Below are 25362 nucleotides of genomic sequence, written 5' to 3' on the forward strand. Positions count from 1 at the left end.
AAAATGGTCGTGCCTATATGTTTTATTAAACCGCAGTAACTGGTCTTATTGTACAAAAGCAAGTACGGTTTTTTGCTGGTAGACACCACCGCCACTGAGCCAGGGAGCCACACATATATTCGCCTTTGCTTTCCTCGAAATCAAGAGTCTAAACTTGCGCTGGTTTTGAGAAAAGGAGTTAAAAGCGCATGACTGCCTCAATTAGCAGGCGGACGCCACCGCCCCTACTCGCAGCTATAGCGCTATTGAGGTACCCACTGACCCAGTGAGCCATTTGCACTTGTATTCAGAGCTTCACGCCCATACGCAGACACACACCGCTGAAACCCGGGGAATGTGACTAGAAATATGTTTTCGCACTAAAACACTTGCACCCTAGGGTAAATTCATCCTGCAGGACTAGCAGCTGATCTACCAATAGTGGGAACACACCCACAGCTGCAAACTCCACTCAAGCAGCGATAGAGCAACAAAGCGTTACAATATACAAACTTTCATGCAGAACTCATGCATTCACATTATAATGCACGTTGTATAATATACCCCCCATTATGGGTGTTCAACATTTTTGGTGCTAGCTATTTATTCCATTTTCAGCACTCGCGGTCAAAGAGGTTTCTCTAGCTGAAGGATATAATTATTACAAGAAAAAAGCTCAAAAAGTTTCCAGCAGTTAGGTTGCACGCTGTGGCCAGCAGAAAACCAGTAAGGACAGTGCTGTAACCAGTACGACCAGCAGAAAACCAGTAAGCACCCGGCCTACTGAAACCTGTACAACCACAGGTAAAATTTCCTGCTGGTTCCAACAGAACCAGTAGATTCCCAATAACAATTTTTCACCTGGGATTAAGATACTGAGCTTTACGGACAAGACCCCAGGGCGAATTTCTTCCATTTAATTATTATAAATATACAGCATTGCATTTCGTTAAAATATTGAATCCCATCTCATTTCCTATTAAACCCATAAAATTAAGCCCACCAGACTCTAGCCACTGAAAAATTGAGTCTATTGATCGCGATGAGACTGACCTTCACAATTGTTATGGGGACTCAAAGTGGGACAGTTGTTATGGGGTCTTTGAAATTTCCGCCCCTCTACGAGCGCTCGCACGGCGCGTCCGCTTGTCGTCTGCTCGAGGTATCCGATGTGGCAGACTCTTTTATAACCCACTCGTAAGATCAAAACGGGTGTTTTAAAGAACCAGTTTCTCAGTAGTATGCTGACGACTGGATACCAGACATGGACTTTGAAATTAAAAGCTCCACGTGCGCATTCAAGCTCCAAATGCTCCAAATCACGGACGTGCTCCAAGTCGTCCAAGCGGCACGAAAGAGAGGTGCTGCCTCTTGCGGTGGGCTGCGTGCGGTAGTGCGTGTCTGCATGCAGCGCGCAGCCTTTCCCGCTGCAGAGTTGCACGCAAAGAACTTGTTCCCTCTTCACAATTTATAAGGATTGAGTGGCGTGCAAAAACAGAAACGGTTACGCCATTTGTGCAAGCATGCTTTATGTATGCCGTGGCATGTTGCCAGCTGGCCGCCAGCGACCATCAACCAACTGGCGGCCGCTGGCGACAACAACGGTAGATGCTGGGTAGATGTGAGCTGAGCATAATGGCGTGATATGGCAGCGCGCGGTGCACTGCATTCAGCAGCTGTGATCTTATCGCGGATTTTGCTGTAGTCGCTGTGAACAGCCGATTAGGATCTGATTTTTCAACTTAACCGAAGCACTTAAACTTTTGCATTTAGCGTCCAGACTTAACGACACCGAATGTGGCGTTCAAACTTCAGAGGTGAGTTCCCATGTTGCACGAGGGACTCGTAGTTAATTAGCACCGTTATTCCAGCAAAAGTGCGCTTTATTTACTGTCACATCCCTAATTTTAGGTTTTGCGCGATGGAGACTGCGTAAGCAGTGCAAACCAAAGTCGGAAGATTCTCCTGACAAACAAGACACCCAGAGGTATGTACTACGAGATATGTTCGTTTGGACGTGTGCGCTTGAGACGGGAGCTCCGACGTTTGTTATTTTTTTTTTTCTGGTCTTAGGTTCATTGTCCCAGCTGCAAATCTCGGCGCAAATAGACAGCGCCAGTACGAAAGACGAGAACGAGAAACTTGTCATGACGATGGACGATTCTATACGAGCAGACCAACATGCAGTTTCATGGAAACTGTCGGATGGGTGGTGAGTATCCATTGCTAGTTCTCTACCCTGATGGTAAACTTTTGGCTTGAGCCTGTTGCGGCAGTGCCGCTTTTATTGCTTACTGATATGTGTGCTTTTGAGTAGAGTTCTTTTCTAAAAAAAAGGGGGGGGGGGGGGGGTAATTACCCTGTATCGGTCTATTTTCTGGAGGTCAGACAGTGAAATTCACGGATAAAACCGGCAAATAGAAGATTATTGCAAATCCTGGGTCCCTAGTACACTGAGTTCACAGTTAAAACGAGCTTTACGTCCCCCTGTAAAAACCCCGGTTGGGGTTGACAGTGTACCGAAATAAAAAGAGAGTTTATGTGAAATATTTTGTACATGTTATTTTGTGGTCGCAAAAAATTTCAGCACCCGTTTAACCAAGCAGCATTGCAGTCGATAGCCATCACACCCTGCTCCGTAGGAGTTGAAGCTAGTGATATTTGATGTAGTTTAGTAAATCAGCATTTAGACACCGGAGCAGTATTTAGAGCTGCTATCATTTCCCTTGGACTCATTTACCCACTAAGCATTGACCAGAGCAGAGCACAGGCCACCACAAATTATGTGGCACACATATCGCGTGTTGCAGAAATAAACACGCCCCGTAAAATGCTTCTTTCAGCTAAACGGGCTCATTGTTCGAGCTCAAATTTCGCATAGAAATGGCATTTGGTCGGCAGAATTGTTTAATACCACGTTTGCTTGGGGTACTTACCTGATTAGAACAGAATAAGTCGGATATTCACATCGTCTGCGGCGATGAGGACGGAAATTAAGCTGCTCTGTCAGCTTTCGCACCGGTGGTGCCATCTCGTTTGTTGGTCGAGAAGAATCAGCAAAGGAAGGGGTTTCGGGGGGTTAGGTTCCTTCCTTTGCTGATTCTTCATGACCAACAAACGAGATGGCGCCACCGGTGCGACAGCTGACAGAGCAGCTTAATTTTCTTCGTCGTCGCCGGAGACGATGTGGATATCCGACTTATTCTGTTCTAATCAGGTAAGTACCCCAAGCAAACGTGGTATTAAACAATTCTGCCGACCAAATGCCATTTCTATGCTAAATTTGAGCTCGAACAATGCGCCCGTTTATCTGAAAGAAGCATTTTGCGGGGCGTGTTTATTTCCGCAACACGTGATAACTGCCAAAATCTTTTGAAACCAGATCAGTGTCGACCAGTTCTAATCTTGCTAGACATCAGCATGTGCTAGAACCTTTGACTCAAATCAGAAAGCCTTTAACTACATGATTCTTTCATGTGTAATGAAGTGTCAGTGGTGCCGCTTTAAACTAAGCATCCTGGCGTGCACACGCTGTCATCTGGTGTTGAGCTGCCCAGCTCCTAAGTGACAGTTGTATCAGGCTGTGTCACAGCACCACACTTTTCTTGTGCTTCAATATTCAATGAAAGTCAGCTCTTATATTTGTTGAAAAGTGCCTGTTTCTCGGGAGCATAACATTGCTGCATCCAGCAGTTGTGATCAGTTTGCCTGCACTAGCTGGTATATTGTGGCTGTTCATTGCAAGTACAATCTTTGAACAAAAACATCAGTTGATACAGAGTGCAAATCCTTCAGTAGCTTTCTTTCCCTTTTTTTTTTAACATAAGCAGGGACTGCCTTACTCCGCGTACTGTCATGTGAGACAAGCTTATTCATACTGACCAATTTAAGCATTCACCGCTGGAATATTGAGTCAGTGAAACCGATATGTAATGTGTCACTGTTGAATTTTTTTTTTTTTTTTTCAAGTTTCTGCCGACATCATGTGTGAGCACTGACCATTAGTGCCTTATGGCAAGAGTGGGTGCATATCAGAATAGTAGTGCATGCAGATGTGAGCAAATACAAAAATTATTATTAAGCTAGACCTTTGTTGGTCTGGGAAGGTAATAAACAGCATGCTCATCGTTTAGTTTTTTGTCTGCCTGAAAAAAAAAAAGAAAACTGAGTGGCAATTTTTTTTTTAGTAACTTGATTTATGCCCAAATTTGACTTCTAAATTGTGTGATTTCTCCTCCCTTTTTTTCTTCACCAGATTAAAAAAAGAAAAGAAAAAAAAGGGTCCTAATTATAATGTTTATACCTGTATAAAGCTCTGTCGTGCAATCCTTATTGCATAAACTTTTCTGGATCGTATGGTATGTGCTGTACAGTAGTGGTGTTTCAGGTATTGTGCTTGCTTTCAGTGTGAATAAAATGCGCAAGAAACAACAAGAGTATCCGGTTTGCTTCGATGACTAAAATATAATTTTCACCCAAGCGGTGTTCTCAGGAAACACTGCTGGAACCATATTGCTACAGTATACTGTTGCAACATCATGCAAAATACTGTGCTGTGATGACATTTGCTAAATCTCTGCGATGGTTTTTGATTTATTGCACTGGCCTTCACTGTTCCACAGGGGACACTCATTGCAGTGGGCCTCAACGTGCAGCTGCACAGCAGGCGATGCCTGTGGGGCAGCGACAAAGCTGGCCGCACCATTGCCGGCATAGACGGCACCTTGGAAGACAAGCAACGGTGTTTGAGCCTGTGTCACATCATACGGAACTTCGTCTTTCGTCTTGTTGTTACCTCCCCACTGCCTGCCTCAGCAAGGTCGATCTTGCCAAGAGAACAGCAGACCTGGTCAAAGCCTGCTGAACTGTCTGCAGATGGTGTCTATTCAGTTGAGGAGGAACCGCCTGAGCCATCTTCTGTGAGTGGCAGTGCCACCAGTTTTGAGTCTCGCTCATTAACAAGGACCTCTCATTGAAAACTCGCCGATCTAACTTGTCCTTTCTTCTGCAGCCTGCTGAAGCAAGTGAACAGCTTGCTAATGTGATGAGAGAATATTTTGCCTGCCTCGAGGACATTAAGGGTGCTGAGCTGCTGCCAACTAATGAAAAGAAGGCACTGGAAAGTTTCAAGCGAGCTAAGATGCTTGGATCTGCCCGGGCGTACTACAATTTGGGAGTCTGCTATGAGACTGGCAAAGGTGTCGGCAGGGATTTGGACAAGGTAATGTAGCACAGTTGCATGGCTGTAGTGGTGCATAACCAAGGCCTGTTGAGCTTGCCCGTCTTAACGCTTGTGTTCATGGCTTTAGCAAGTTGTCAGTTTTCGAGACATTGCTCTCTGCTAACAGCATCTAAAGACATACCTCGGCACCAATAGACGTGGCTCAATCACACTCACACTCGGCCACTCGCACTCACATCCACTCATTCACATTCACACTCATGTCCACTCACACTCGCAACCACTCACTCACATTCCCACTCATGACCACTCGCACTCACAACCACTCACTCGCATTCACACTCATGACTACTCGCAGTCACAACCACTCACTCACACTCGCACTCATGTCCACTCACACTCCCAACCACTCACTCACACTCGCACTCATGTCCACTCACACTCACAACCACTCACTCACACCCGCACTCATGACCACTCACACTCACAACCACTCACTCACACTCATGACCACTCGCACTCCCAACCACTCACTCACACTCACAACCACTCACACTCATGTCCGCTCACTCTCATTCACGTTCACTCACTCTTTCCTTGTTTGCTAACAACGGAGGGGTTGAGAGATTGAGTGCGGCAGCCGACTGCCCTCATGGCTCCCCTAGCATAGCCTGTGTCGCAAAGATGGGGTGCTGAGCGGCCCAGGCTTTGTCGGGCTGTTTGGCCAATTTTCACGTCTTCACTGCTCGATGAAACTGGTCACTGATGACGCATATTCCATGCACTGAATGGTACGCACGTGCGCTTCCGGGCTTGCTGCTGAGACGATGAGTGCCTGTTCAGCGTCAGCTAAGATCCTTAGAGAAGTTTTTGAACGGTGTCCATAGGCGTTCGAAGGGTTCTGCATGAAAATGAGCCATGTTTCAGCGCAGTGCCCCCACCCCACCCTCAACCTTCTCTCCTAGGCCCTTACGGCCAGAACGGAGCGCAAAGGTGAGGAATGGTTATAAAACATTTTTTCCATGCGATGTAATTTCAAAATATAGAAGAGATTATTCAGCAGTAGTTTTTATTTTAATCTGTAACATCGGCAGAGGAATATAAAGTATAGAGAAGATAAGCCGCTGGTTCCTTCAAACTCAAACTGTGAACGAAGAGAGGGGAAAGGCTCAGGGTGCTTGCCAGAGTTTTCACAAGAGGTCTTGTCTTCATCCTGACTAAGACAGCCCTCTTGTTGAAACGTTCGCAAGCACACTGAGGCTTTCGGCTCCCTTGTTCACCACGTGAGTACCGGCAGAGGAAGGCATGCCACTGCGTCGCTGAAGTATCAGTGTAACATCCCGCTTCCAGAGTAATTTCCATTCTCTCTAAACCCCAGCAAATATGTGACAGATTTGTTTTTTTCACTGTCACAGCAAAAAAGAACCTGAAAAGCTTGCCTCAAAATGACCCGGACAGTAAACAGTTCTTGAACGCAACATCATGGGTCTTCGGCCACTAAAAAACCTGACTGGACATAGCACTGCACTGTAACCTGTGACAAAACAGGTCCGACAAGTAATTGTATGAGGCAGACTTGGCGATTAGGGGGCTTAGACGATTCAGGGGGAGTGGGGGGGGGGGGGGGGGGTGGCACCTCCCTCCCTTGTGCGCGCGCCTATAACGGTGTCTAAGTAAAAATAATGAATTTGTCTTGGCAATAGTATTGGATGGTGTCTAATTACCAATATTTGGTCTTGCTTGACAATGACGTTCCGTGACTCTGCTTGAACACATTGGAGTCAAATGGCAACTATGAATACTTTTCGGGCATCGAAAATGGAGCGTGTTTTTCAAACGATCGAGTGATTTCCTCACGCAAAGGAAAATGGCTGGAATGAGCCGCAAGTAGAGGATTTCCCCGCGTAATAACGATGCTAAGGGGAGTTGTCATTAGCAATCCATTTACAAAACCTCCTAAGCTACTATGTGTGACCGATCTGTAGACATGTATGCAGCGCAGAACGTTTTCTGCATTGCACATAATCCCTGTCTGAAGGAGGTTTTACAAACCAGCGCGATGTTTTTGAGGCTAGTGCGTGCGGATACCACATGCACATCCGCGTGGTGATAGGGGGCGCTTACATTTCACCTGATTATTCTTCAACGTTGTTCGCGGAAGAATGCGTATGCAGGTAACTTGTGAGCCATTTTGTAGCGCGCGCCTTACTTCACTGAAAACACGAAAAATAAACAAAATCGCATTTCACAAGCTTCTTTCGATTTCACTCCCCCAGTGACAAAGCTTAGGCGCCAAGTAGGTCAGGTTTTCGCGTGGGTCCGGCCCAATCAACAAATTACAGCCAGAGCAGAGCTCTGCAATGCACACACTTGGGCACACAAAAAAAAAAACCTGAGTCCACTGCAGCCCTCGAGATCCCATCTTACGGTAGTCATTGCCAAGAAGCGGACAGTCGTTGTTTCAGCAGTAAGCATCGTAACTCTTGTGTATATGAAGTCGAGCCGTGCGAGGAGCGTGGCAAGATACACCTGCCTATATTTTCAGGACTGGCAATGCGAAATTCGATAAAGGATCTCACAAAACTTGTAGAGGCACATTGCATCCGCGAAGGGTCTGCGCCCGTGCCAATGGTCAACTACAAATGCAACGAAATATTGCCGTTCCTGTGCCAGCGGAATCCTCTGCTTCGGTTGTCCAAAGACATGAGCACATGATGTTTTATGCTGCCTCGAGCGCCCTCAGTAATCAATATTTGCTTCCCTCAGCTGTCAACAACATGAAAATAGCTAAGCGGGTATCGTCGTCGCGAAACATACATGACAGACTTCGCTGTCGCGTCCACCCACCACTCACATCCACTCATTGCCACTCACCTCCACTCACAACCACCCATTGCTACTCACGTCTACTCACAACCACTCATTGCCACTCATGTCCACTCATTTCCACTCACAACCACTCATTGCCATTCACGTCCACACACAACCACTCATGTCCAATCACAACCCCTCATTGCCACTCATGTCCACTCACATCTACTCATCAAACATATCCACTCACCACTCACCTCTACTCACGCTCACATCCACTCACTCGCACTCACACACATCTCCACTTACACTCACATCCACTCACTCACACTCACATTCATCGCCACCCATGCTGACATCCACTCACTCGCACTCACACTAGTGACCCCCCTCACTCACACCCACTCACTCGCACTCACACTCACGTCCACTCACAATCACGACCACTCACTCACACTCGCACTCACAGACGTGAGTGTGAGTGTGAGTGAGGCGACATGAGTGCACTCATGAGTGAGTGTGCCGACCTATGTCTAAAGATGAGGCTTACCACTTGCCAACTCGGTGTTAAAATTGCTTTTGAAGTTGAGCTGGTTGGCACAGATCTGTTTTTTGGGAAGTGCATTAAAAACGGACTTGGCAGATGGTGCGACAGCGCATGTAAAGGGTACAGCTGCATTTGTGATGTGTCCCTCTGTCAGTCAAGTACTGTTTGTGGATCTTAGGTATGCAAAGCCTATCGATCAGGCAGCAGTCGCAGCTATGGTCCACTCCTCTTTTTCAGGCCGTGATGCACTACAAGGAAGCCTCCCTTCGTGGCCATCCTCAGGCAACTTACAACTTGGGTGTGCTCTACCTGAATGGCTACGAGAAGGGAAGCACCGATTCTGGCCGGGAGTTGCTTGAAAAGGCCTCTGCCCTGGGCATTCCTCAGGTGAGCAAAACCTTCACAGTGTTTGCTCGCAGCCAGTAACAGCCTGCTTGCATGAACTTATGCCTTGCACAAAAATATCACGCCTTATAGTTTCCTGCTTTTGTAGAGTAGACACACTTAGTTATCCCTGGGGATGAAGGAGCTGCTTTGCTCCCTCCAAGAGAAGGCCAGCATAGCAGGGGCTCAAAATTATCGTGCCATACTTCTGCAAAGCAGTATGATTTGGCCACACTTACTGCATGAGGCCTAGGGGTGCAGCACTTTTGTATTTTGTTTCCTTTTGGCCGCTGTGTGTGCCACAGGATTTTCGCAAAAGAATCGCAGAAAAAATGGAAGCCGAGAAAATCAACCCTAAAGTTTGTTCCCTCGTGTCTCCTAGAATGGTTTTACAATTGAACCTCGCTACAACGAAACTGACGGGGCGCGCGAAATTTCGTTGAGGTGAAAACAGCCCAAAAACACTGTCAGGTTGGACCACATAGTCCCAAAACATCATTTATTTCCAAAGAAGTCGGTCAGCTTCTTCTGCTTCTTTTTTTTTGCCACGAGTGCAGTGGCGCGGCTTTCGCACTCGGTGAACAGTTGCATCGCGACGTCGTCATCGTGAGCACCGAAAAATCTGCGGATCACATCAAAAGCATCCATCACTTTTATTGCAGGTGGTGGCGCTAAGTCCTCCGCGTCGCTGTCATCATCCGATGATGCGTCGTTGTGGCGAACGCCCTCAATTATAGCTTCGTCACTCAGCTCCTCGTGAGCTAGCACTTCACTGTCAACAGCGATGTAGTCGCCGATGTGAACATCGGCCGGCACATCTCCGGAGTCCTGAAGGGCTGCCCATGCCGCATTGGCCTCTGTGGAGGGTGGAGCAATTGTACTGCAGCCTTCCTCGTCCGACGTGGAGTTCGCTGCCAGTTGAGCATCGGAGTGAAAGCCGGCGTGCACAAAACAGTTGTAGATGATACTGCGACTGGTTGCCGTCCACGCTGCTGAGACCATCTGTACAGCCATGTACAAATCCACTTTGATTGCCCGACCGGTGTCGATGTTTACACCAGCCGCTGAATCAGTCGCTGTCGATAAGCGCTTTTAACGCTATTGATAATACCTTGATCCAGCGGCTGGATTAAAGCCGTGCAATTCGGCGGGAAGAATCTTACTTTCACGCTTTGAAGCTGAACGTCTTCAACGTTATGCGCTGAGCAATTGTCGATAAGCAAACAAACCTTACGTTTCTTTGCCGTCATGTCACGGTCGAAAGCGGTTAGCCACTCTTTGAAAACGGCCCGTGTCATCCAAGACTTCTTATTGGCAACATATTTGACGGGCAGGCTCTTGCCACCTTTGAAGCACCGCGGCTTCGCACTTTTGCCTATCACCAGTGGGCAGCGCTTGTCAGACCCGTCCATGTTGCAGCACAGGAGCACAGTCACACGCTTTTTGCTATGCTTCCCTCCGCTGCATGGCTGGCCCTTCATGTGAAGCGTCTTGGAGGGGAGGAGCTCGAAGAAAAGTCCCGTTTCATCGGCATTGTATATGTCTGATGTGGCATATTTCTCCATTAATTCCGGCACAGTAGCTGATGCCCAAGCAGATGCAGCGTCGGCGTCTGATGAGGCCGACTCCCCACACAGCACTTTAGCGACGATTTCATGCCTGGCCTTAAAACGGGTCAGCCACCCTGAGCTGGCTTTGAAATCATTGATGCCCAGCATACAGGCATAGCCAAGTGCCTTTTGCTGCAACATGTTTCCGCTGACCGGCATCTTCTTTGCGCGCACGTCGAGGAACCACGTGTAGAGAGCCTTCTCAAGGTCCTCATGAGCCGCTTGCGTCAGCTTTTTCCGCTTCGCGGATGTCCCCGAAGAAAGAGCTTGCGCTATCGCGTCTTTCGACTTCAAGATCGTTGACAGCGTGCTCTGTGAGATGCCGAAGTCCGCTGCAACATCTCCCTTTTTCCTGCCACTGGATGCCGCGCTGATAATCCGTGCCTTCTCTTCAAGCGAGAGGAACTTCCGCTTTCTATCGCGCGTTGCGTAAATCAGAGAAAATCGAAAAAAAAATTCTCTCGGCTTAACCGCGCGTTTGTTTGGGCTCAAATTTCGCACACAGGTTGCATTTGGTGGTCAGTTTTGTTTTATACTACATTTAGGTGGGGTACTTTCCTGATTCGGGCAGAATTATTTGGAAATCCCCATCGTCTGTGGCGACGACGATCCAAAACTGAAAGACATCGCAGCAATGTAGCAGCAATGGTGCCCGTAGCGCCATCCGCACCCACCGGAAAAACCCAGCTGTGCTAAGTGGAGACCTCGTTTCTCCGATGGCTGCGAAATGGCGCCACGCGTACCATTGCTGCGAAGTCTTTCGATTTTGGGTCTCCGTCGCCACAGACGATGGGGATTTCCAAATAATTCTGCCCGAATCAGGCAAGTACCCCACCTAAATGTAGTATAAAACAAAACTGACCACTAAATGCAACCTCTGTGCGAAATTTGAGCCTGAACAAACGCGCGGTTAAGCCGAGAGAATTTTTCTTCGATTTTCTCTGATTTGCGCAACAGTCTGTAGATGAAGTCGCCATGCTCGCATTCAATACAGCGCACTAGCAGCACAAGCACGAGTGAAAAAAACTAGGGCAAACGCGCTGCTGTTGCCAGGCTGCTGCGTCCTTTGGCAACGGATTGGTTGCGGCTCTGGATTGGATTGGAAGAAAACGGGAGCTTGCCCCCGCGCCTTGTCGCAAGGCAGCCAGCCCGATAGTCATCAACACCAAGCTATGGCGGTGATCATGTGCATTTCAGTGAGCGGATTAGTTGGGTCCAGCGAATGTTTAGCGAAACAAAGCAGCGTGGGCCTATGGAAGTACATAGATGGGCGGCGATATGCTTGTTTTATTGTAAGATATATTTTTAAATCGAGCTTCGCATAGCAAAAATTTCGTTGAAGCGGAAACGCGCCCCAAAAATGGTTCGCTGTGATGAGAAATTTGTTCCATTACTTTGTATAGCGAGCTGACGGGGAATTGGAAATATTTCGTTGAAGCGACGTTCGTTGTAGCGGGGTTCGACTGTACTTGTTTTCAGAGGAGTGCGGCATTGCAACTAACGCAAGCTCTGATATTCTGATTTCTCCTCTTTATGATGATGCTAAGATGTTGGTTCCTTGTCATCGGAAAGCCACAGAATTTGTGATGCACCGGGACCACCAGAAGCATGATTTTCTCACAATTTTCATTGACTGCGCATAAAAAAAAATCAAAATTCGTACTGCATATCTTGCTATAATTTTTCGTCACGAGACAGCTGGAGACCCCAAAGTCATGAAAAAAATATTTAAAAACTTAAAAGTCTCAATCGAATTGGCTAATTTTATTTGCTGGTCAAGGATGAGCACATGTTAGCCATATATCAGTCCTTGTAAATGCCATAGATATGAAACTTTCAGCACAAACTGGCCTCCACTATCTTCTATTTGTGTTTTTGTTGCAGTTCTGTGAAAAATTTTTATTCTCCCCTTATGGCTTCATGGAGGTTATGTTTGGTGGTACTGACATTTTGTTAATACATGTTTCTTGCGCAGGCCAAGACATATGTTGCACACAGGCACCTTGAAGAAGGCAACTATGCTGATGCCTTGCCTCTGCTGAAGGATGCTGCTGCTGCCGAGGTATTGCTTGGATCATTTTGAAACGTGCGAAACCAGCCTGAAACGTCTCTTGTCCTTAGGATCCAGATGCATTGTTCTACCTGGGCCTATGCTGTGAGAAGGGGCTGGCTGTACCTCAGGATCAAGGCGCGGCAGCAGAGTACTATGCTAGAGCAGCCCGTCAGAACCACGTTGGTGCTTTAGGTGCTCTGGCCACCATCAATAAAGCAACAGATCCACGTATGTCATTGGAATCATTTTCTAAGGAATAAGTCTCATTGCTGGTTTCTTCAGAAGGCTTGAGTGTTTGCACGAGTTCAAGTGCAGAAAGTAATCTGAAAATAGGGCAAAGTCTTTCTTGGCAGAAGCAGGTGATAGTTGGAAGTTGCATGCTTTTTCAATGTCACAAAAACAGCCGCCTATGTAGCCGTATCAATATTTAAGCATTTATTATGCAATCTGAAGTAGCACTGTGCTTCTAAAAAGTGCAGCTGTGTGTAGTTACATGACAGAGCAGTCATAATATCTTTTAGAAGTGCAATACAGTAAGATAGCTTAGTAAAATAGAAAGATGTTCTGATGGTTTGCTGAAAAAAAACCCTTTCTTTTTAATGTTTCAGGAGTGCAAATGGAGCCCGTTTGCAATACAGAACCATCCCAAGACCTGTCACCAGTGAATCATTCTGGCGGTCTCCGTGTGTCTCGGTACCTGACTGCCTTGTTGCCAAGCCTCCTTTCTGGGAAACAGGAGCCAACGGTGCACGTATACTTAAGAGAGGACGACTACATTGCCGCATGTTCACCTCATAAGGACACTTCCTGTGGAGACCCTTCACAAAAAGTGTGCGCCCTGTGACGAAGTGTACAAAGGTACGATGGCATGAATGTCACTGTAATGTATTGTGAAGGGAAACTTTGGGAAAGCATGCGGCAAATCCTGTTTAAAGCTCTTATGTTGAGTGCAGGTGACTGTTTCTCACTGCAAAGTAACATCTAGTAGTGATGTGTATGCAGTACAGTGAGACTTAAATGCAACTCGTGGCAGGTGATGCTAAACAAGGCCATCCATGTCTACTGCTTACTGCACACAGTCATCGTGTGTGCTGGGTTGCACAAGACGCCTGCTTTTTGCTTCCTTGTTTTGTACAGCTCAAGTAATTGGAGACTCTTTTTATCGTCTATCGACATGGCAGACAATTTTATTGAATTTAAATCTCGTGTGAGTAATCTAACTATGCATGTAGTCTGCTGCTAATATTTTGTCTTCCTATATTTGGACACTGGAGCTTGGTTGAAACGTATCTTCTTATCCACTCATCCTCCCTGAGTGCACATCAGAAATAGTTGGATTGCATTGAAAGAAGTAATTTAAAAAGACACCTTCCCTTTTCAGCAAAAAAAGTGAAGTGCCAGCTGCTGTTGTACATGGTGACATATGCAGTCAGCTTGCTAGGCCCATGTGCCACTTAACTGGCACAAGACTGAATGTTCGTATTTACTTGCTTAATTTGCTGCGCAGCCCTGATTTATTACCCAGGATTATACAAAAAAATTTTGTGCTCCCTGCTGCGCCCGACCACTAGCAAGTACAGTGCACAAGGCAGGCTTGGGAAGATCCGTGTCACCGTATGCAACTTTCCCAGACAAACAATTGCAAGAGCAAACCTCTCACACACCGGAATCCGAAACTACTGAATGATCTGCTGTTCAGTTTGCCACTAGTCAGCCGAGCTGTGTGCGAGAGCGCCGTTTGCCCCCGACTGCTGGATTGTATTTTGGGCCAGCAAGCGTGCAAGTTGGGGCTCGACGTATAGGCGCCAATTATAAGGCATATAGTATTGCACGTTAGGACCTTTGTAGAATTTTTCAACACGTTGGCAAAATCTCCGCATAACTTGTGCATCCCCTTTTTGAAGCCTTAATTTTTAAAAAAAAGTGTGCGAATATCGCAAGTGAATAGGTAATCAGCAACTTCAAACCCATCTGACGATGGTGACCATCACTTGCAGTAGCACACAGTTTGGTTTATGAGGTGCATCGTCCCAAAGCGACTCGGGCTATGAGAGACGCCGTAATGAAGGGCCCCAGAAACTTTGACCACTCGGGGTTCTTTAAGTGCACTGACATTGCACAGAACACGGGCCTCTAGAATTTCACTGGGATCGAACCCGCGTCTTTCGGGTCAGCAGCCGAGCACCATAATCACTGAGCCACCGCGGCGGATTACACTGTTTGGATGATTGCAAAATATCGAACTGAAATAAAACTTGGGAAACAAACTATGTTGTCCACACTTGGCAGTTTTATTGAACAAACAGAATGAAAACAGCTTGTGTGGTTCCAAGGGGACTCTTGTTTTGTTTGCAGAGTGGTGCTGTAGCATTGGGAGCTAGAAGAAGCCCGAGATGCTCTCGTCGAGGAAGTTCTTGTAGATGGCCATGACCTTAGCCACAAATGCTTCCAGGTGGTAGATGGCCTTGCTCCCCAGCTGCAGCCGGTGCTCGTACTGGGCTGCCAGGGCGGTGGCCTCTCCCTTCAGCTGCCCATCACAGTTGGCCACCACCTGCTTCAGCAGGCCCTGCACGAAACCACCACACCCTGTGATTTACCATTGTGATCGAGAATAAAGAGCTTCGCCATGCCCTCCAGCTAAGGCGAAGAAGGCATGATTAGCTATTCTGATGTCAGCAAAGTCAGTGCAATGCTTCTGCTCAGGGCTTGTAAGCTTAGGAAGCACTGTTGCATCCATTACACTTGACAACTGATCTCACTCTGCTCGAGATAAATAAAACCCGCTTTTTTAATTGCTTCCTTATTGGTTGCCAGTACTTGATATACAAAGATCAAATGTTTTGCGTTTGCTTTTTGTTAAAAGGTGTTGTGGCTAATTTACAAAATCACAACGTTTGCAGTGCAGTCTTAACTCTCGCTTCTGCTTTGAATGTATGAAACTTCAACACCCTGCATGGTCTGCTTCAGCCAGTAACTACAGTTTGCTTCTAAGTGCAAAAGACCTGATACAAATTAGTTTGGCAGCTGCCTAGTTTAGTTGGAGGAAATTTCTGCAAACCAAGGCTCAAGAAGCAAATGCAATAGCTTCCCATTCGGAATTATCCATGTGGTTAGCAAACTAATATTGCCACCGTAAGCCCAGTAGTCTCATTCACTGATGTCTCGTGCATTGCTAACGGAATGAAGCTGGAATTTCAGGTTCTTTAAAGGAACCTCTCCCTTTTGTTTGTAAATATGCCCATACAGTGCGACTTAATTGCTTGCAAAGGTGTTCACATAAGAAGTGTTTGTAACAGTAGTCTTAAATCACCCCTGCAGTGAGTATTTTCATATTTTGAACATTTTTAATGTAACTGAGTATCGTGCCTTTAGGAGATCAGCATGCTGCAAATGTTGCAACAAATGTGAATTTTTTTTTAATGCACTAGCACTGAGGCCCCCCACTTATCTTTGTCTGACGCCTGCTTGATCTTCAGTACCGAGCCTCAAACCGAACCTGAAGTGCTAGCGCGCACCTATTTCACATTTGGCTTAACCATGCTAAATAGTCTGTCATTGTTTTTCTTCCATTGTGCCATTTCATTACATTTCTTCCATACAACTAACATAGCTATTGCCAACAGTGCAGATGCACTACTGTCTTGTAAATACTGTAGTAAAAGTTCACGATGTCATTGTGTATAAGTGCCACCAGTTTTTTGTTTGTCCCAGTCCCGATATATGTTCTTTGATGGGCACGCTCCCTGGTCCTGTCAGTATTGCTTACAGTACAAATAAACGCTTATTCCATTGTGTATACTAGTGCACTTTGTTCACCGTTACTAGTGAGTCCTGTAGGCCCAGTGAATTTCATACTGCTCACGATGACAGCTTGATCGCTGAGGAACAAAACTCACCTTCAAGATGACATCTGGTGGAATGAGATGGGTGAGAAGCTCATACAGGCGAGCTCTGATTTCGGACAACCTGGAATTTGAAATTTGCCCTTTAGCGGGTGCTGCCATTACAATGTTTGTTTTATGTGCGCAGCTGTTATGCTGGACATTCCAGCGTGTCCCTCACCTCTTCACACTCTGTTCTTGAACAATCATTTTTGCTGTCTCTTCGAGGTAGAGCTCCCAGTCAGGCTGGCGTACTTTCTGGTTATCTGAAAATGGGTACCTGTGGGAAGAGCGGTGTGCGGCAGCTGTGCATGATGCAGTCTACCGAAAGTGCCTTTTAGTAGCTTTCAAATACTAGTACTTTCAGAGGAAGGTTTCCTCGTGCACTGGCAGTTGCAAGGCAATGAGCAAAGAATTGCATGGCGATTACTGGCAACGTGGAAAATTAGTACCAGCTGACATGCAATAATGACTGCGCACAAAAAGATTCAGCCCATGTGGGATGCTTATGCGGAGGTCACTGCCCCCAACCCCACCCATGCCAGTCACACTCAGCTGCACGAATGTGAAATGACTACGAATTAAAAAAAGGCTGTGTGTAAAACCAACTTGGTGGTACTGAGACTGGTGTGGCCTAGTCTGCAGTATTAACGTGATAGCGTTCAGGCTCACATTCTGCAGAAAATCCGGCGCTGGCGTTGTGAGCGAAAAATCCCTGGAGAAGCAGCCTTGGTCGTTTGACATAGTGAGAAAACTGACCATGGTCACAGGTGGCAGTTAAATTAATGATTGGTCATGGGTGGTTGCTCTTCCCCTGGGTCACAAAGCCCCACCGGCGGCAGTGCCTGCCCCTCCAATCTTTTTTTCTCGTTCTGCAAAGTTGGCTAATTAGTTAAGACTAACTAGCTAAATATTAAAATATTGGCTACAGGAAAGTGTCAGTACGAGAGTTGCAGATTACCCTGAAAAACAGTCAGCTAAAATTTTAGCAACAAGGTACCGTTTACATAGTCCTCTTTTTTTTTTTTTTTTACGGGCCCAGACTCGAAATCTCGCGAAATTCAAAATGCACTTCTTTGCAGTGGTGCTACCTGGGCACCACAAGATGATGCATTATAAGGGGAAAAAAAAAAACACGTACCTCCGGAAGACCGTCTGCAACAGGGCTTTCTGTTTGCACTGGGTGCGGGATATGAGATGAGGATTTTTCTGTCTGACATCACATCTGGGGCACTTAAATAGCATCACTGTCAAGAGGTAGATTCTGAATTTTGCGTGCTTTCTTTTAGGGCCAATAAAAAGGGTACATAAACGGTACCCTGTTGGAAACATTTCAGCAGGCTATTTTTCAAAAGTGGTCTAATATTTTCAAAATTACTGAAGCCAATATTTAAAAAGTTTGCTAGTTAGTCTTCACTAATTAATACTGCAGAGTAGGCCACACAACTCTGAACAGCAATGATTGGGTTTCACTTGTCTAGAGCACCCAGTCTTAAAGGGGCACTGAAAGGGGTTCTAATAAAGTTGTGGTATGCCTGGGATGTTAAAGCAAAACATTGGTCCAGTGGTGACAAAAGGGATACTCACTGCTGAGCTCGGCATGCCTCCAGCATCAGCACTGCTCTTCTCAGGTTACGATGACTCTGCACTGCTATAGCTCGTGCAAGGGTGTCTGGAAGGTTGATGCTTTCCCTTCGTGCTACAAGGTTCAGCACTGTAATGACCTGAAGAAAATAGAATACGGCTGCTTTCAAAACTATGGTACCAGTGCAGAGAAACCTGCCTTTTGAATGTGTTCCAAAGATGGACCACACAGAATTACGAGTGATATTTCCGAGGTACACACATGAAAGGTGTAACAGCAATGATAACTGGCGAAGAAAAAAAAATTCACAGGTGATCAAACGATGTGACGCTACTAATCTGCATTAGTAGTATTGGCTGTACATTTTGCTTTTACCTTGATCGCCTTCCCATTACATCTTTGAATTGGATTTCACCGTCACTTTTTGTTCTGCTGCTGCGTAGGCTTCTTGGGGGTGGGTGGCAAGTCGTGCCCTTTGGAGGGTAAAGGTGGTGGATGGAGGCTCAAAGATGGAAGATGCATTTTTACTGGCTGGTGCCCACAAGGTACTTCTAGAGGTTTCACACAGGTAATGGATTTTGGGGGGAAGGATGACGATGCTGCTAATGAAGTCAACAAAACCACACCTTGCATAAACGCAACCAATGTAATGTAAAGCGATCACAGGCTCCATGAAAACATGAAGAGCACTGACAGTACGGTCAACGACGCCCACGAAACAAAAACAAAAGAAGAAAATGGCAGAACACAGCACAAAACAAAAAATGTTGGCCACAACTTCTAACTTGCTCCCTCACCATGATCATCACTCATCTGCAGCGCTATACCAGCGCCCTGTGCACGTGTGAGCTCTGCAACCTTTCCGAATTAACTGAAGCGCTGCCAAATTATTCCAAATTAGCGGAGTTTCATTGAATAGAATAGTGCATACGTTTGATGGGAATGAACGGGGTGTGAAAATTACCCAGTTTTATGAAATTACCAGCAGTCAAACTAGCAATGTTTAGTTTATAGACTACGATGCTACCTCTACTGAAACCAGAGCTTTTATACGATTAAAAAGGTCAAGAAATGAAAGAGAGGTATCGCCATCACCGGCCAATTTCGCAAGTACAATGCAGTGTGAAGATTCAGCCTTCATGGGAATTCTTTTGATCATGAGTTTGAGTGGAGTGGCAGAAAAAATTCTAAATGCATCTTTTGCAGCCAGAAAAATGACAACATTGCCAGAAAAAGCCACAGAATCAATTTTTACTAAGAAGAATATTGGATGGAGTTATCCTCAATGCCCCTTTAATGACTGCAAATTTAGACACAGCCATACGAACAATGACAAAGGAGATTACCTCCTCAATGGATGGTGCAGCAACCCTGATACCAAGGCATCTGCTTCTTATAGCTGGGATCACTTTGCTGCAGGAGTTGCAGCACAGGATCAGCCGACACGTTGCCATGTACTTCTCCATGGTGCGTCGAAGCGCATGCTGAGCATCCTTGGTCAATTTGTCCACCTCCGTCAGGATAACCACTGCACAGAACTGACCATGTCAGAATACATGGGACAAAAAGACAGCACCCTACTGAGCCAAACAAGGTCAACATACCTTTGAACTCTCTCTGGGTATTATTCTCCAGCTGCCTAGTCTGGGCAACTGTTTTGAGCAGCTCTTGAATTACGACCCGGTCGTAGATGCCAGCTTCACTGAAAAATCAGTGTCACATAAAAGTGTGAGAAAGCCAGTGATATGCAGTGCAGGCAGATGGTACACTCGATAGTCTCGGCAAGCAGAACATCTCCACAACAAAGAAGCTAAGCACTGGCAAAAGCAGCTTTAGCACAACAGAGGTGCTTTGCCATCAAACATCATGAAACTGAACTGAGCTTGCATGCCTCACTCATTGCAACTGCTCAGTAGCAGTTCTTCATTCTACTGCAACTTGCTTGGACAAACTTATGTTACTAAGTGAGGATCTGTACACGTTGTGTGTCTAGTAATTCACTGCAAGACATACAGGATTCGTCAAAAGTTCCCAGGCCATAGGGTCTGCTTCTGAGCCATTTAGTGGGGCACTTACGATGCCTCTGAACTTCGAAATCTCTGTGGGGATAACAGGAGTACCATTCTTAACTCCAAGAACCTTGGCAGCTTCAAAGGCATTTTAAGTGCCACAATATACTGCTGAAAAGCAGAGACTGTGGCCTGCAACTTTTGATATGCCCAGTACCTCTGACCAAAGGGAGTAACTGAGGACACACATCTCCATGAAAACGCACATCACAAATGACCACAGATGATATAAAGCAAGCAGTGTGTCTTGCTAAAACTAGAGGCGTACAGCAGAATTACATAACACACAGAAATGTTTCATGCTTGCAAAGTGCTAATGTAGCAAAGAAGGCAGATTTTTCTCTTAGGCATCACTTCAGGACCGCCAGTACCACAGTTACCTCAGGCAAAAGTTGACCTATATTATATTTAAATTATACAGGCACAACCCAGTGTGTCTAGGTACACCACGTCAGTGCCTACAATCAATCCGATCTTTGGTAGTGTTCAGGTTGTGTTACTGAACACCAATCCTGCATTCAAAAGGACACTGCGTCAGTGTCATCTAGGTGGTGTCACTAACACAAATTATCAATTTATAAGTACAGCCTGTTCTCTGAACAGGTCTTGTCTTTCAAATATGGCAACACTTCATCATGCATTTTTGTGTTTGACACCAACTCCTGTGCAGTTTCAGTCAGCAGGAAATGCACTTGAGCAGCAAGGGCCGCTCACCTTGGATTCACTTCAATGTGGTAGTTGCTTGCAACAGTGACGATCTCAATCTTTTTCTTGGATGGAGTGACAAAGTTCTGATGCTCGATCCTCAGCCTTTCAACTCCAGCACCGTACAGCTCTCGCAGGACGCACATGATTCTGGTCTTCTTCCCAGCACCAGATGGTCCGTACACAAGCAGGTGTGGAAAGTCACCCCCATGGACCTGAGAATTGGTTTTTCCAAAAGTGCTACAGTTCCTGTTCTTCCTGATGCCTTTTAAATAGTTCAAGTGCACTTGTGTAGAGGGAACAGCTACAAAATGCCTTTTACCGCCACTTCCCGAGATAATTTAATTACCATTATTACTACTACTGAAAAACAGAACAGAAGGAAAACGAAGGAAAGAGGCTTGCAAATGCCATCTAAGGAGCCACCATGGCTTCCTGCCACAAGGGAAAGGAGATGGAAGATATACAGAAATCAGGAAAGAAGAAAATAAATTGAACCCACTCAGTAAACCACACGCACAAAAAAAGAAAGATAAACCACTGCACTTCATACAAAGCAGCCTGAGTCCAACTCTCAAGATCCCCTGAACTTAAAAAGCTCAGTGTGCAATGCTCTGAACAGATGCACAGACACTTCGGGATAAAACATTTTCTAGGGTAGTGAGTGGTACAGAGAGGAGGCATTACTCTAGAAAAGCATGGCCTGCTGCTGGTCAAGTGCTGGGCACCCAAAAATAAGGTGACTGAGGATTTCACAGCTGCTAAGGTTGAGCAGGACAGCACAATGAACTGTGTGCTATAAACTGAAATCAATCAACTGAAGTCAAGTGGCAATCAAACAAGTTACATAAAACCATTAGCAGCCATGCAAATACCATGTAGTCAAGGCATTGAGGGAGCATGTGGCACAAATTATTGAACACGCCCAAGGAACCAAACAGGCAAAAGAATAATGGTAGGCATTAGAATATGAGGAAAACTAAAAAAAAGCTCGATATCACAGAAAAGGATAAACACTGCAGTCAGCCCTGAACTAGCGGAGTACATATAGTGAAATTATGGAAAAGAAATTGGTATGAAGATAAAGTGTTCATTTCATTTCATTTTATTTCCTTAAAGGCCCCATGCCTGGGGTATTACATAAGGGGTGGTAACTAATAAAGAAAACGTTCTTACAACTGTACATAATTTGTTACATTTTCATTGAACTTGGATAAGCAGGTGATGGTGCAATGTTGCTTGGATTGGTGTTGATGTATATTTGCCAGAACAAAGCCTTACAATACTAGTCTACGAGGAAAAACCTTGCAGGCTAACGAAGCAAGACAAAATTGGACTAAAAACAGCATACCAAACAGCAGAAAGAAAAATGATAAATGCAACTCTGAGAATGAAGACGGCAGTGTGGATCATACAGCTAACATAAGCTCATGTTAACCTGGCAGAAATTAACATGAAAGCAATCAACTAGGTTAGGACAGATTGCCAATGAGAGAACTGAGAAAAGCCACACTGGCGGATGAAGAACAAGAAGTGGACACCCAGTGCAGCAATGTCTACCAAACAACCTGTCCAGCAACATGCCTTACTCAACCAGTGAAAGAATACTGAAAGAAGGCTAAGTGATTACAGGCAGCAGCAGAGACTCAATTGGAAGGATGACATTAGTTTTTGTGACAGGGCAGCCACGGCTGACTCAGGACAGAAGTAATTGAAGAACGCAGGGACAGGCCCTTGTCTTGCAGTGTGGCATAACGTGGTTCATGACCACGATGATAATGACAGCAGTCATGGACAACAGAAAAATAAAGAGCAGAAAAAAGCAAGCCCCATGATCCTGAGTTTACTAATGAATCCCAATGCAATTGTGATGTGCTGTGCCAGGGTGCTCCTTCACACTCAATAACTGTCTCGCTCCATAGGGGTGCTGTTTGCACAAAGTGCTCCATCAGCTCGATATGCAAGAAGGTCGCCAAGAAAATGCAGTCAGAACTATGCCAAGTTATCTTTGAAACTATGCCCTGTATGTACTGCCTTCTTGTAACTCACGCTTTTGTGTACAAGCTGCAATGTCACAGACAATCAACAAGCACCACGTAGCCTCACTTTCCTGTTCATTTCTAGCACAGTGATGGTATAAGGTTTATGGGGGTTTAACGTCCCAAAGCGACTAAGGCTATGAGGGACGCCGTAGTGCAAGTCACATCCTGAGCAAGTCACATCTAATAGCAGAGCTAAGGTGTTTGCCTCGAACGAGTGAGACAAATTTCTTCAAGACAAGCAAAGAACGCGCCTTAGACCTAGAGTCACAGCGCCTACTAGCTTCCTTTTCAAGATGCAAACACCGCTCCAAGCTTTAGTAACTGCCCTTGACAGCGAAACAAGGCACGTATTCTGTTCGGCTGTGCCTGCGCGATTGCGTTCTGCGTGTTGCTCCCAACGTGTAGTCGTTCTGAGGACCATATACTCGGCGTGTTTCACCTGCTAGTCTGAGAAAGTATAAAGGGTAGAAATTCTCGCTGATTTAAAACAAGAATAATATAATGACACATCCCACCGTACGGTTTATAAAACCATTCTGGAAATCAGAGACAGACGCCGCTCACCTACTTACCAATTTCTTCAAATACGCTGCCTGTTCCTGGTGGTAATCGAGTTTTGAAAGGTTAGAAGGTCTATGTTTATCTACCCATAAGCTCATGTCTGCAGCAGTTCCAAGAGCACTTTAAAAGGAAGCACGGTAGTTACATGCAAGAAACGAAAAAAGCGCGCGAGTAGCAGCGACAAGAAGTTATCTGTTATCGTGCGAGCAGAAGACGTGAAAATAGCGGCAACCTCATAGTTGAGCAATTTTTAGCACACTTTTTTGCATTATTCTGCGCAGGTCTTGGATCTGCGTATATGCTTAAACCAAAAACGTCGGTTAAATGTTTACCAATGCAAAAACGTGTAACTGCACAAATTTATATTTTATTTATTTTTGTAAAATTATTGCAGAGTTTCGTTTTCGGTCCTGTTGACAGCTCCTGAAATCGTTAATCGGCGGAGCGCAGGCGGACCTAAAAGAAAAGAAAATTGTTTTACGAGGAAACAAAAAGAGAAGTAACATGTCTCACCTATATTTTAGTGTCACTATCGTCGGGTGGGAGAGATGCTAGGGGAAGTTGGGCAATATATGGAAACTATCGTTGTCGTAGTCGCGCCAGTCGCAGTCGCGCATGCACACGGAGATAAAAAAAGCCCAGGAGGAAATGATAATTGGTTTTGAGGAAAGGAAAGGACGCAGTATCTTTCTCACAATCTCGGTGGACAACTGAACTGCACCGCAAGGAAAGGGTGAAGGTCTCCGTAATTTTGACCACCTGGGCACTGACGTCGCACAGCACACGGGCGCCTTCTTGCGTTTCGTCACCTTTCTTGTTGGTAACTCGCTGTACTCGTAACAACAAAAGAAAACAAGCAAAAGCCATCCAACCGGCCTAGCCGTCACGTGGAAAAAATAAATACGGGTTTTTATGTAAGGAAAGACGGGAGAGAAGCAATAACCAGCTGGCCGGCTTCAGCGTGCCTGAAGTATACTAAAGTGCGGGCCCGAATAGAAAAAGGGGTGAAACGCGAAAAGTGCCCGTGCGGGCGCCATCACCATTCAGGACCCTCCATGCACGTGCACTACAACGCCTATTTCTTTTTTCATTCCCCCTTCCCTGACGGCTCACGAGCTTATGATAACCCGCCGAGGTGTTACAGTGCAACAATAAATGTTTTTACTACTACTACTACAGTGGTAGGGCGCTCGGCTAGTACCCGGGTTCGCCGTGCGCTGTCAGTGCACATTAAAGATCCCCAGGTGATCACTCCCTCCTCCATCCCTTAATTTCCTCAAGGCGCAGTTGAGGTGTCCGGCCAAGAAGACAGACACTTAATTCTGTCACTTTAAGGCAAAGCGTTACTGGCTTCACCGCTTTGCTTCAAGATGGTTTGCCCATGTGATAGTTTGCCGGCACAACGCGACGCTCATGGGATTGTTGACATCGCACAGCATGCGGGCCTATATGTCTTTTGCATTTTCAACCACTAACTGGTACAGTGCAGTATTATAATGCTCCTGATCAATGATGGCAACAATGCACAGAGTGAGGCAGAGCGCCGTTTTAGAAAGTGCATGCACACAAGAGCTGCCCATTTTATGAGTAAAAACTATCCATGGCCCGCCTTCGAACAGCACCAGCGGTGGCTTTATCTCTTATGAATGAAAGCCTTTCCAGGGTGCAACCTGGGGTGGAACGCTGCCGCTCCGAGGCCTCTGAAGTCTTCCTTTGCAATCATCTTGGAGGCCGTGCATGCAAGCTCGTAGGGGCGCGCATTCAACAGTGCGGCAGCAGAGTGGCGTGGTTGACTGCCATTGAACTGACAGGCTGTCGGGCTAGTTGGTGTTGCATATTTTTTTTAGCAGCGCGTCGCACATGGGGATACAGCACAGTGTCGTGTTTCTCCATGCTCTATCCTCATCTGTTACGCACTGCAGAGAAAAAAAAACGAAAAAAAAAAAACCATCT

The 25362-nt window shown here is 45.9% G+C and overlaps 2 protein-coding genes across 3 annotated transcripts; one reads left to right on the forward strand and one right to left on the reverse strand.

Annotated features, from left to right (window-relative positions):
* The first annotated feature begins 1595 nt into the window (after nucleotides 1-1595).
* LOC149371961 (uncharacterized) lies at nucleotides 1596-16362 on the forward strand. The gene is made up of 10 exons (XM_089566294.1): nucleotides 1596-1796; nucleotides 1891-1966; nucleotides 2053-2191; nucleotides 4602-4898; nucleotides 4991-5200; nucleotides 8757-8906; nucleotides 12489-12575; nucleotides 12635-12794; nucleotides 13175-13424; nucleotides 14922-16362. The coding sequence occupies exons 1-9, from the start codon at nucleotides 1775-1777 to the stop codon at nucleotides 13408-13410; spliced, it is 1377 nt and encodes a 458-aa protein (XP_089422420.1). The 5' UTR covers nucleotides 1596-1774; the 3' UTR covers nucleotides 13411-13424; nucleotides 14922-16362.
* RfC38 (replication factor C subunit RfC38) lies at nucleotides 14835-23617 on the reverse strand. Of its 2 annotated transcripts, none has more exons than XM_089566295.1 (8): nucleotides 23421-23617; nucleotides 20816-21021; nucleotides 19637-19734; nucleotides 19379-19560; nucleotides 18035-18171; nucleotides 16629-16727; nucleotides 16463-16532; nucleotides 14835-15132 (listed from the first exon to the last, which is right to left on the reverse strand). In XM_089566295.1, the coding sequence occupies exons 1-8, from the start codon at nucleotides 23505-23507 to the stop codon at nucleotides 14944-14946; spliced, it is 1068 nt and encodes a 355-aa protein (XP_089422421.1). In that variant the 5' UTR covers nucleotides 23508-23617; the 3' UTR covers nucleotides 14835-14943. The 2 variants fall into 2 exon arrangements, with proteins under 2 accessions (XP_089422421.1, XP_089422422.1); XM_089566296.1 differs by having other exon boundaries at nucleotides 23413-23585.
* Nucleotides 23618-25362: the final 1745 nt, after the last annotated feature.

The sequence above is a fragment of the Amblyomma mixtum genome, chromosome 1 (assembly GCF_055824585.1).
Source record: "Amblyomma mixtum isolate Tamu chromosome 1, ASM5582458v1, whole genome shotgun sequence".
Taxonomy (NCBI): domain Eukaryota; kingdom Metazoa; phylum Arthropoda; class Arachnida; order Ixodida; family Ixodidae; genus Amblyomma; species Amblyomma mixtum.